The sequence below is a fragment of the Leucoraja erinacea genome, chromosome 21 (assembly GCF_028641065.1).
Source record: "Leucoraja erinacea ecotype New England chromosome 21, Leri_hhj_1, whole genome shotgun sequence".
NCBI classification, from domain to species: domain Eukaryota; kingdom Metazoa; phylum Chordata; class Chondrichthyes; order Rajiformes; family Rajidae; genus Leucoraja; species Leucoraja erinaceus.
In genome coordinates, this window is record NC_073397.1 from 23,907,860 (window position 1) to 23,920,810 (window position 12,951).

The window sequence follows — 12,951 nt, forward strand, 5'->3', positions numbered from 1 at the left end:
GCATGCCATCCCCCTGCAACCACACGTTGGGGGAACAGACCCAGCGGGTCTGCACTTGCTCTAGTAAACATAAATCTATTGTCAAATTAAAACTCAATGGCTTTCACTTGGTGAAATGTAATCCATTTCCTAATGTCATGAAAAGGTACATGAATCATAAATTGAGTCTTAAAGCAATATTGACATTGCATGGTGATATTGCACTAAAAATGTAAATGAGGGTCTGTGGTCTATAAATTGGTCTAAAACCTGCCTTTTGCATTTAATCTACAGCAAAATCTTTGTTCAACATGAAGGAAATCAATATCAAAATTATAGCCAAACACTATTTCAATAAAAGAGAACTTTTATTTACAAATACCACACTTTCAAATGTATGCAGTTCACAATATAAATTTACTGTACAGGTAGTTTCATTTGTATTTCAAACCAGTCAACTTTTGAAAATAAAGCTTTAGTAACAAATGATTTTTGCTTTTGATTTTGTGTAAACAATACAAACAGCAAAGTTTGATAGGATGCCAATTCACCAAAGTGGATATAAATAAAAACATTGTACAACAAACTTGATTTGACCATTGCTTAAGTATTTGCCTTGCCAACATTATTGAACTGTCAAGGTCAGCTACTTTAATTTTAAAGTCCAAACACCAGATTTATTTAAAATGCATAGTGAAACCCTAGAGTGTTTCACGAGCTCTTTAGGTGCTGTTATGCATTATTTAATTACTCTGAGATTATTGCTCGTATAACATGCTGTTTCAGACTCACAATTATTAATGTGCTTGGCTTATAATCCCTTAAATCAAATGCCATGGTTGTTTTAGTTATGGTGCTGTCTGAAAATTATTCTTTGTCAGTGGCATTGATAAAAGAAATCTGAACAAATGGACCATCAATTCTGATCCTGGAGAAGACAGGAAGGGAAAATGTATATATTTTAAATAAAGGCAGGTTTATGGTTGACTATTCTATTTTTTGAGATGCAAAGAAATCTTAAACTGCCCACTGTACTCTTAAGTGTTATAGTTTCCATGATACTTCAGCCATTTAATGTGCCTTTATTAGCTCCCACTAAAGCTTGAAGCAAGAACATTTCCGGTATGACCATTCGCAACTTGAGGATTTGTGTTGGTTGTTTAAAATAGCCAAGTAAAGTAGTTTGGAATTGACAGTTAGCCATCACCCAAGTTGGTGAATCTGATGGATGAAATTGTTATTTTTTTGCTAATTCTGTTTTAATGTTTAGTGGTGCAGCCCTTCAGCCCAGAGTCCACTGATCATCAATCACCATGTACACTAGTTCTGTTAACCTACTTTCTCATCCACTCACTACACATTAAGGATAATTTAAGGCAAATTAACTTGCAAGCTGGCATGTCTTTGGGATGTGGGAGGAAATTTGTGCATTTACAGGGAGAACATGCAAACTCCATACAGACAGCACCTGAGGTCAGAATTGAGCACAGGCCTCTGGCATTGAGGCAGCAACTGTGCTGTCCTCTGGATTAGTGTCGGCAGCAGTTAAATGTGAAGGCTGACTGTCAAGTTTTGCTTGGTAGTCTATTTTCCAAAAAGGTCAATGTACTTTAGTTGAAGGACTGGAGACTGCAAGAATAGGAATTGGTGTTTAATATTACTAATGTTTTTGTCATGGGATCTGGATGTTGCATTTATTGTCCATCCCTAATTGCCACTAAATTGAGGCAGTTTAACAAACAAATGGATGGTTTTGGAGATGCATTAGGCCAGATCAGGTAAGGATGGTGTTTTCCTTGCGCATTGGTGAACAAGATTGAGCTTTAACAATTATTTTTAATTCCAGATTTACTCTAAATTCCCTGTCTGATTTTGGTTCATGCTTCTGGTATGATGTCCAGATCATTGGCTGATCATCCAGTAATTTAGCCATACTTCTTACTTATCAGAAATGGCTCAATAAGGCTTGCAGATTTGTTTGTTTTATCTTTTTGATATGACACCAAAGTTCTTTTAATATTAGCATATCAGTCACTTTCCTATATCAATGGAAATGTTTACGAAAAAAACCAATGCAGTAAGTGGATTTAAAAACATGCACAATAAAGACATTTGACCATGTGGGTCAAAAACTTGCATGTACTAACTTTTCCAAACTAACAAGTTGACAATTTGTGATCAAAGTAATTATCTCACATTTCTGCACGATAGGTCAACACATGTAATATTACATGTTTACTTGAGATCACTGGACTTAAACAATAACTCAAGTTAACCTTCTGTCCCTGTTTTCTGAGAAATTGCAGCAAAAGCATCATCTGTCAGGAATCCATAGATCAAGGAATTCAATTTTAATGGCTTTGAAGGGTACATGTGTATCCTTTGAAGTGGTGCTTCACTTTAAGTACTTCAAGATTTAATCAGTGATGTAACCTGCAGCACAACTGTATTATCACATTGCTGGATACTACCTGGCATTGGCGAAGAATTAAACTTGTTGCAGCTTGCACAATATGAGTTGGTTAACTAAATGTCCTGCAAGGTAAATTATATACAAGAGTGCAACAAAATGCTAAACCTGAATTTAAAAATGTGATTTATTTACTCTGCCTATAAACCACTGGGTGGCGCCAGCAATACCTGCCTCGCCAACAGTCCCTGTCCTTTCCTTCTTTGTGTTTTAATGTATGTTTTAGTGATCTTTAGCTTGTTTCATGATGGATGGATGTGGGGGGGGGGTGGAGAGGAAATAGTTGGGAAACTTTTTCTTATCGCGAAGGAGATGGATTTTGTTTTCCGTATCGTATCTGTGCGCACTGCGGTCTAACATCGAGGAGTTGGTGGCCTTTGCTGGAGACTGATTTTGAGAGCTCCACCGCGGTCGCTTGCAGAAGTAGCATCGCAGAGCTCACAATCCCTTTGCGAGTGGCCGACCTTAGATCTCTAACTGTGGGTGCCTGCAGACTTAACATCACGGAGACCGACTTCGGGAACTCCAAGCCGCAGGAGTTTAGATTGCCTAGACGGATGGTTCGACTGACCCCACCGCGGGAGAATAAAGAGGAAGAAGATTGGACATTTTTTGCCTTCCATCACTAAGGAATGGGGGAATCTGCTGCGGTGGATGTTTATGTTAACATTTATGTCGTTGTGTGTCTTGTTGCTTTATTTTCATATTGCTGTATGGTAATTTGCATATCACTGCACCGTAATTGGTACATGCGACAATAAAAGACATTTGAAACCTTTGAAAGGAGAGCTTGAACTTTTCAGGAATGTTCTCTGGAGCATTTAAGGAACAGCAGCTGGGACATTATGGAACTGAGCAACTACCTGCAATCTATGACAGGAACGAAGCTTGCACATGCTGGTAGTGTCAAACTTTCCTGATCAATTATCTAGATTTTCAGGATCAAAGCATTTAATTAAAATGAATATTTCTAGATATCTTATTTGAAAGAGAAAATTAAAGTTGTAGTTTCCTCAATGCCCTCTATTACTTTGACACAACACTTTCTCAATTTGCAATAACAATAGACAAATAACAAATTTCCATGGGCCAACTGAAAAATTCAAACGGCCTCCTGTCATTTCTGCCTTGCACTTAAGTTGAGCGTTGGGAAAATTAGCAAAAGGGCTGCTCAAGTAGATCATCAAGGAACGACTTGCTGAAGGAATGAGTAATATGGTTCTTAAAACAGCCAAATTATTGCATTTATAAATAAACCTATGAAAGCCATTTAAAAAAATACCATTTATAATATATGCCCAAGAAATGGAGTTTCCTTTTAGTCTTCAAGAACCATGGTAAAGCAAGCAATTCTGTTCCCTCCATTCAGATTGTCCTTTTGACATTGTTATGGTACCTTGTGTAACTTGTAAATATAGTCACAAGCACCATAAATTGCAGGTTAGCCACATGGAATTTGTCACCAGGATTAATTTTACCCAGCAGCTACTGTTCTCCTGCATGGTGCTCAAGTTAAGACAATTTCAGCATTTAATGCCAATAAATTTCAAGCAGTGAACATGCCTGAGGCTGGGAGGGTGACCACAGGATAGGTTTCACTGTACTATACTCATACTTCACATCTATCCTAATGTCTTAAACGGGATTCCTCGGTAGTTCTTCATGGTTTTGAAGGAGAAGTTTTAAAAAGTCCCATCTTGCGAAAGTACCTCACTAATAGTGGCACCGAAACCAAGGTAATGCTCATTCGTACTGGGGCAAAGACCTTGTGGACGGCGTAGGCTATTACAAAGGTACTGGTTCCAGCTGCCATCCTGGACTGCACCACTGTTTCATTAAATCCCATCTTGTAAAGGATTGTAGTTACATCCACACCACTGGGGAAAAAAAAAAACATTTATCAAATAACAATACATTATGTAGCACAGGAGGATAATTAAATGATATAGAATAAAAACTGCTTATTACACAGAAAGGCAGACAGCATCTGTAGAGAGACGGTGTCTCTGACACTTGCAACATTTCCAGTGTCTTGTCTTATGATTAGAAATCTTTAAAGGATTCTGACAGACCATAAGAGCAGAATTAGGCCATTCAGCCCATCAAGTCTCCTCTGCCATTAAATCTCCTACCTATCCCCCCCCCCCCCCCCCCCCCCCCCCCCCCCCCCTTCCTATTCTTCTGCCCTCTCCCCATAACCTTATATGAACCTACTAATCAAGAACTTATCTCCGCTTTAAATATGCTCAATGTCTTGTTTGGAGCGATGGACTCCACAGATTCACCACCCTCTGGCTAAATAAATTCCTCCTCATCTCCATTGTAAAAGGCACATGTTTTTATTAAACTTGGAGCTAATTTAATTAATTTTGATCACAAAATGCTGGTCAAGACAGATTACGTTTTGGGTCAGGACCTTCCATCAGGCTGATATAGTGGAGGGGAGAAAGCTGGAAAGAGCAAGGAGAGGAAAGGGCAATGTTAGAGCTTGCACGTGGTAGTTGATTGCAGATGAGATGGGGTCATTGGCAGGTGGGTGGAGATTGTAACACAAGTCTGGAGGTGAAGGGGAGACGAAAGTGCAGATGAGGAAGATGGGGTGTGAAATGTAGAACCATTGGGAGGGATAGTGTTGTAAGGGGGAGGGGGATTTGGAAACGAAAGGGAAGGAAACACGAGTAGATGGAACATGGGAAAGGAACTGGTTGATGGGCAGGGGAATAGAAAGAAAGATGTGCTGCTGCCCACAATCTATTTTGATGTACTGATCTTTTATATACATATTTATTATCCAGATTTGTGAACCTTTTCTTAGGCCTTAATAATTGGAATGTGACAGGAAAATTTAAAAGCTAATAAAATTACAGATTGTTCCATGACAGTAATTAATGCAGTACTTGTCAGCATTTAAAATGTTAAATGTTACTGGCAGACCTCCCTATTTGAAAAAAAGGGAAGATACTTGACTAGTGCAGTGTTTCAGTCCTCATTTCTATGATTTGGTACCTTCAAATATGTAACTCAAAACAAGGATTAAACCAATCTAAACTTATCACTTTATATTGATAAGCAATAAAATCTCAGGTTTCTTTCATCTAACTGCGTAGACTATAAGTACAATGTCACGTTTCACTACCGATTTCCAGTAGATCCCTGTTGCACAATCTCCCTCTACCAAATATAACATTTCTAAGTTATAGTGCTTATTATATACCTAACTCACTTATTTTTTATGTTTATCAGTTTTGTATTCAAGTAGTAATAGAACATTTCACATTTCAACCACTCTGTCAACGCACAACTCCAGATCAGACACTGCCCTGTTAAAATGCACAACAAAACTTTAACCAGAGCCTGCTATTTTTCTCTTCCTCAGTTAAATTTACTACGCAGTTGGTTCTATGGTCTTTCCGACTCAAGGAACTTTGTGTCAGCTGCTTTTATTCACATAAAGGATGATTTGCAACTAAAAGACAGTTTTAATTTGTTCACCAAGCTAGAGTGGGAATGGAACAATGAAAGCTAAGTCAATTAATGTGAAAACATTCTGCCGATGAAGTCCCAGGAAAGGAAGTTAGATTGAAATAAACATGAGAAAGAACAGTGCTCCCAAGTTAACGAAACCAGCTCAGATTTACTTGCCACAATATTCAAACACAATATGTTATAAAACACATGATATAATTTGTACTGTGATTGTAGCACAGGGAGTTCTGCTACAATGCGATAGTTGTGTTCTTAAGGAACTTTGTGTTATAGAAAATCATGCTGGAAAACAATTGTGTCAATGGCAAAAATGGGGATTAGTGGGCAAGAGCATTTCAGACTCGTAATGACAATTTATATCCCCACTGGATTTTCACGAATAAAAATTATTTTTAATAGCTATGTGTATTTTTGTTACTGGAAGCAAAAAGTACTAAAGGCTGTGTTACATTGTTTATCGAGTATCATTGCACAAGTGTAATTGCCAGTGTAGATTGCTCATCAGTTTCAATGACTCAAGTAGCAGTTGTGCTCTAAGAAATAATGGTGTCCGAATACTATGGGGAGGTTAAACGGAAACATTTTCTCCCTTTAACTTTTTGTTTCAGCAAGACAGCTTTTTTTCTGCTGATCAATTTCAAAAGTAGCTTGACAGTAGTTTTCTAGTAGCCGATCAGAATTGCGTTGTATCCAATCTGTGGTATGGAAACGAGCATTATAGCAGAATTACCTATTGGTGACTTGGTTGCTCTTAAATCAATAGCTCATTTAGAGTTGGCACATAGGCACTTTAGACTTAAGGGGCACCCACTGCATGCTTTGATATGGATGTAGGCAGAAATACATGAATACAATTAAAAGTATACAGTCATGATCAAAGACACTTTCAATTCAAATGGTTCTCACTGGTGTTAATTATAATATCTATTATAGTGACTGAGAATAATATTTTATATTATTCCTGACATTTTGAGCAGAATATAGAGCCTTGGATGAAGCATGAGATCCGCATTCTTCTAAAGACCAGATCCCAGGGATTCAGGTCTGGCGATGGAGAGGTTTATAAGAAGTCCAGATACGACCTTGGTAAGGCCGTCAAAAAGGCCAAAAGGGACTTCTGCTCTAAGCTGGAGGATAAGACGGATGTTTAGCAACTATGGCAGGGCTGGAATGCCATTACCTCCATAACACCACTGTGGTTGGACGAGTCAGAGTATAGAAGTGAGATTGACCGACTGACCAAATGGTGCCAGTACAACAACCTGGCTCTCAACATCAGTAAGACCAAGGAACTGATGGTGGACTTTGGTAGTGGAAGGATGAGGACCCACAATCCTGTTTATATCAACGGGACGATGCTGGAAAGGGTCAATAACTTCAAATTCCTGAACATGCATATATCAGAAGATCATTCCTGGACCCAGCACACCGATGCAATTGTAAAGAAGGCACATCAGCGACTCAAATTCCTGAGAAGATTACGGAGATTAGGCATGTCAAAGAGGACTCTCCTAAACTTCATGCCGACCAGTGATCCCTGTACACCAGCACTATCCTACACACAATTTTACCAAGCCAATTAGCCCGCAAACCAGTACATCTTTGGAGTGTGGGAGGAAATCAGTGCACCCGGAGAAAACCCAGGCGGGTCACAGGGAGAACGTACAAACTCCGTACAGACAGAACCTGTAGTCAGGATTGAATTCGGGTCCCTGGCTTTGTAAGGCAACAACTCCACCCCTGCCGCCCTGTGCTCTGAAACACCTGTTCAAGGACGTGTAAGTTTGTTTAATTTTTGGATAGAATGGGAGAAAAGAAGAGAATGGATTCAATAAATTAAATCACAGCTCAATAGTCTAACAATCTGGTAGAATAACTGCTGGAAAATGCTCATTTTTTCAGCAACATTGTCACAAGCATCTTTTATTCCAGCTCTGATGAGATGCTGTCACTGTTAAAGAGCTTAAAAAGAAATCATGGACTTAGGGTAGCATGAGGTTCAGAAGCCCCAGGCTATGAGACGCAATGACTCGACCTTATGATTATTTAGCTTATAATCTTTAACCCAGTCAAACCAGTGTGAATTGGGTTGGAAATGAAGGGGAAGCAATCTTTGTTATTCTTTCCATAGCAGTTGGCAAAGATTCCCAAGCACCACCCCTTTGGTGGCTGGGAACAGATTGAGAACAAAGCAGAGAATTGACAGAAATGTCTTCAAGCAGAAAGAAGCTGAATATAAGCACCCAGTGTCCCAATTAAATTATCTTTAATATATTGAGAGCTAATGTCTGTAAAAAATACCAGATAAAATGTGCCGAGGTTTTAGTTTCTTGTGCAGTTATCACCACTATTGCCTAGAGCAATATAGATCCTCCCATCATGATTAAAATCAGGCTTCTTCCAAACTAGCAATATGTGTAGAGTTTCACATATCTTGTGATGCAGTCCACATGCCTTCCTACCAGAACAGACAGACATTTGATTTAGCAGGAGTGAATAGAATGTAGCAAAACAACCAAGGCATTCCAAATGGAAGATATGATATCAAAGTTAAAACTGTCTTGACATGTCTAAAATGCAAAAAATAGTGAAATTCTGAATTGATGAACTAACTGCTCCGAATAAATTATGCTGCAAGACATAACGTACGATCAATGAAGGAGACAAATTCTATCCTGTTACAACATTGAATTAGAATTAAAATATGCAGTATTATTATCTAACCCTTCTGAAAATGGCCACCAAATGGCTACTAAATTCCTGGAAATCAGCTCAGCAAAATTGTGCTGATAGAATTGGGATGGAAAATAGATTTGTATTTCTCGGATTCCTTTGAATAGCAACTAATATTTTCACCTATTCAACAACCCTCCCATCATTAGACCCTCACAGAGAGTGGCGAGTGTGTGGAATTCTCAGCCTCAGAGGGCGGTGGAGGCAGGTTCTCTGGATGCTTTCAAGAGAGAGCTAGATAGGGCTCTTAAAAATAGCGGAGTCAGGGGATATGATGAGAAGGCAGGAACGGGGTACTGATTGGGGATGATCAGCCATGATCACATTGAATGGCGGTGCTGGCTCGAATGGCCTACTCCTGCACATATTGTCTAGACATAGATTTTTACATCTGTGTTTTAAAACTAGTACTGCATTTAAAAACTGCTTAAAGCTAGTTTTCCATCTGCACTGTGTTAATCCATTTAGTACATTTATAAGATTTTATTAGAGGAAGAAAGTACTAGTATTTTAAACAATACAAATAAAAATATTTTAAACCCTGCTCATCTGAAGAAGGGTCTCGACCTGAAATGTCAACCATTCTTCTCTCTAGAGATGCTGCCTGTCCCGCTGAGTTACTCCAGCTTTGTGTTATCTTCAAGAACATTTATTCCACAAATGGTTACGAACAATGCACTAGTTTTGAAATCACAATTATATTCTGTAGTCGAACATGGCAGCTAACTTTGTTCACAGACTACCATGCAACTTAATTAAATGGATATCCTGCTATCCACTGATTTTATAACGTTAATTATAGAGTCATAGATTCAATTAATAGAACACTGGTCAAGATAAATGTTTGAAGATAAATATTTGGGCTAAAATAAAACTACCATTTGGTGCAATGTTTCCATGTGCTACACAATCAAATTTAGTCAAAGAGTAGTCACTGGAAGCCTTTGCGTTTTTGCTCTGTCAGTAACTCACTTCCAGATTTTTTGTGTTTAGTCTCCTTGAGTATGGCAAGCACAAACGATGATCATCAAGAATGTGCAGTGACGTCAATGGATCAAGATACAAACTTTGAAGTCACTTGTGTACAATTGTTGTACATACATGGCTGACACAAGGCCTTGGCCGATGAGGCAGGCCTTCATTAAACTGATCATGCGTGCTTTGGCAATAAAGGACCCAACCTAACTAGATCTGCTGCAAGGAGTCAGAGATATGTGTAATCTTCCTGGGGAAACAAGGATCGTGAGGAAACCCACGCTGTCAGGGGGAATATGAAAACACCACGCTGACAACACTTAAGGTCAGGATTGAACCCAGGATGCTACCAGCTGGATCACTGTGCTGCTCTTAATAGTATGTTTATGTATATTTTCTCTTTTCCTTCATCCCACCATGTCCAAACCCTTGCATTTTCATCGCCACTCTGTCTCAAGCCCCTGTTGACATTTGGAAATAATGTGGCATTCCCTCTCCCCCATATACCTCATTGACGCAAATTACCTCATCTCTCTGCCACATCTGACAGATCCTGGACCACAAACTCTACTCCAACAAATTCTTATTCTCACTGGGTTATCTCTCTGAACCTCACCCCAACAGCTTCTCTGACTGTGCAAACCCCTACTCACTGACTGAATCTCACCCCACCCTGCCCCAAGTATCTACTCATCACTCCACATCCCACCCCTCCAAATAACAGTTCGTCTCCGCAACAGACCTGAACCAGCTGCCGGCTTTTCCTTACGTGTGCGTTTTAAGTATGCTGATGCTGTCAGCAACTTGTGATACAATACTTGCTGAAACAAGACACTCACCTAGGCTACGTTAGCTAAACACAGCTGGGGATAACTGGCTAATGTCTCCTGCCATTTCAACATGAGGATGAGGGGAGGCTCAGTTTCAGTTCCAACACACACGGCATTTAACAGGCTAGAGTTTCTATATGATTACCCAAGCCATTTGGCATAAAAATGCCCGACTGAATCAGTGCTCATTAGGAGACGGCAGCAAAAGGGGAATATTTGGAAAGTTATCACACTGGGCATTTCCAAAATCTATTCCATCGTGGTGCAGCAGATAGTCGCCACCTCACAGTTCCACGAAGCTCACAATAGACTATTCCATTGCACCACCACAACTCATATACATCCTCTGTTGATATCATGTGGATATTAGAGTGATATATTAAATAGGACATCACATGCATCTGATATCAACTCCCTAAATCCCATTCCCTTAATTGCTGTACAGCTTAAGCACAAAGTGGCAATTTATAAGCTAAACTTTAAACTGAAGCTTTTAACCAGTCATTAAGCACATCAGGATAATGCGTTTTATATAGTAAACCAACATGTAGTGCGCAGAGAAGAAAAACCCCCATATCCTCACACAGTTCTGATATGTTACCTGTGGTGGACAACAGGACCACCCATCTGACACATACTATTAAGGGCAGCACAGTGGTGTAGCTGGTGGAGCTCCAGCCTCATAGGTCCAATGATCTAGGTCCAATCCTGACATCTGGTGCTGTTAGTATGGAGCTTGGGTGTTCTCTCTGTGACAGAGTGAGTTCCCCCCGGTTCTTCTGTATTCCTACGTCCCAAAGACGTGTTGGCCGATGTAACTTGTTGATAGTGTAACGGAGTGGAGGAATAAATGGGAAATGGGGAGAGGGGTGGAAAATAAAATGAGATCAGTGTAGGGTTAGTGTAGTTGGGCGCTTGATGCCAACACTGAATTGGGCCACAGGAAGGAATTCCATGTATATAATTTTAACTCTTTCAGAATATGAGGGTCTTTTGCCAGACTCACCTTGAAACAGCCAGATAGAAGATTCCAAGTGAAGTCAGTGATATCCCAATGTGAAACACCACTCCCACAGCTCCGTATTCTTTGAAGACTCGTTTCAGCTGCTGGGATTTGTTGAGCTTTTTATCCTCACCATCCTCCGATCTCCTGGCTTCATTCTCTGTCGGCCCATTTTTGCTAGCTGTCTGGGGGAGGGACAGAGTGAGGAAGAAGATTATAGTAGGAACAGAATGAGAAAGAAACATCTCTGAATGAATTAAATTAGATTCCTTGAGATAATTTAAGCAGTGGCTACATAAGCATAAAGTATGTTGACATCTTGTGTGGGCAAGAAAAACATGTGGAATCAGATACTGATTTCCAAATGGTTCACACATTATTAATGAAAGTCTGTACAGAAACAGAAATAAACCTTATGCAGATACTGTCCATGTGAAAATAATAATTCAATTGGTCAAAAGCCTCTATCTCAGTGTATTTTGGTCCTGAGGATACTAGCTGCTCCGTTGGTGCGGATTTTAGTAATTGGTCAAAAAGGCGAGAGAAAAATTTATAAGGAAGATAGGTGGAAATATGACGCATAATGAGTGGCAGAGAAGTGCCACAGTTAATGCTGCTGCTTCACTGCTCCTGGAGCTCTGGCTCAATTATGACAAATGGGATTGCACTCCTGGGTGGCTGATCTGGGCTGAATGGCCTCCTTCTGTATTGTTACAACACATGGGAAGTAGAAAGAGATGGTAGCACCTAGGAGGGTAATTTATCCCCATTGAAGGAACCATTTTGAGCTGGTCCTGAGAAAGAACCTTCTGCAAACCTGGTGACTTGCCTCTTCCATGTATGGACATAGGCTGGCTGGCCACACATCTCAATACTGGTATTAATACTGGTATACTTGGGTTTACATGTACTGACAAGTGAGTGGATCTGTTTGAAGAGCTGATCAGACAGTCAAAGGTTTGGGAACGAGCCACTTCATAAACAACTTTCTTTTGGTCTAGTCTTCCTAATTTGCCTGTACACCAACTCAAACTGCAGTACCACATCTTGCCCCTTGGAGTGAAATGAATATCGGGGATGCTTTTGAGAATCTTGAGGACACTCATAAGCAGCACAGAGGCCCGCTGTAGCTGTAGGAGTGCACCACCACACAAACTACCCACCCACTCACCCACTACAGCGCAGTCTGTGGTTCACACCGAGATTTCATCACCACCTCAGAATCTTCAAAACAGAAGTCAACCTCAATCTCAGGAGTATAGGAAGGAACTGCAGATGCTGGTTTAAACTGAAGAAAGGCACAAAAAGCTGGAGTAACTCAGCAGGACAGGTAGCATCTCTGGAGGGAAGGAATGGAGTTTCAGGTCAAGACCCTTCTTCAGTCTGCAGTGCCTCCTGTACACCTCTTTGATGGTGGCAACGTCTGTACCCATGATGGATTGCGCTGTGTTCATCACTTTTAGTAATCTTCTTTG

General features: G+C 40.0%; 1 protein-coding gene across 2 annotated transcripts in view; it reads right to left on the minus strand.

The window, feature by feature from the left end:
- Positions 1-328: 328 nt before the first annotated feature.
- fam210b (family with sequence similarity 210 member B) overlaps positions 329-12,951 on the minus strand; it is a 46,751-nt gene continuing 34,128 nt past the window's right edge. Inside the window, exons 2-3 of one of the 2 annotated variants that reach the window (XM_055652440.1) lie at positions 11,480-11,661; positions 329-4,326 (exon numbers count right to left, since the gene is read on the minus strand). In XM_055652440.1, coding sequence (XP_055508415.1) covers positions 4,110-4,326; positions 11,480-11,661 — 399 coding nt within the window. In that variant the 3' untranslated portion in view covers positions 329-4,109. Of the gene's footprint in view, positions 4,327-8,148; positions 8,394-11,479; positions 11,662-12,951 lie in introns of those variants that run through there. The other variant, XM_055652441.1, reaches the window with a different exon arrangement.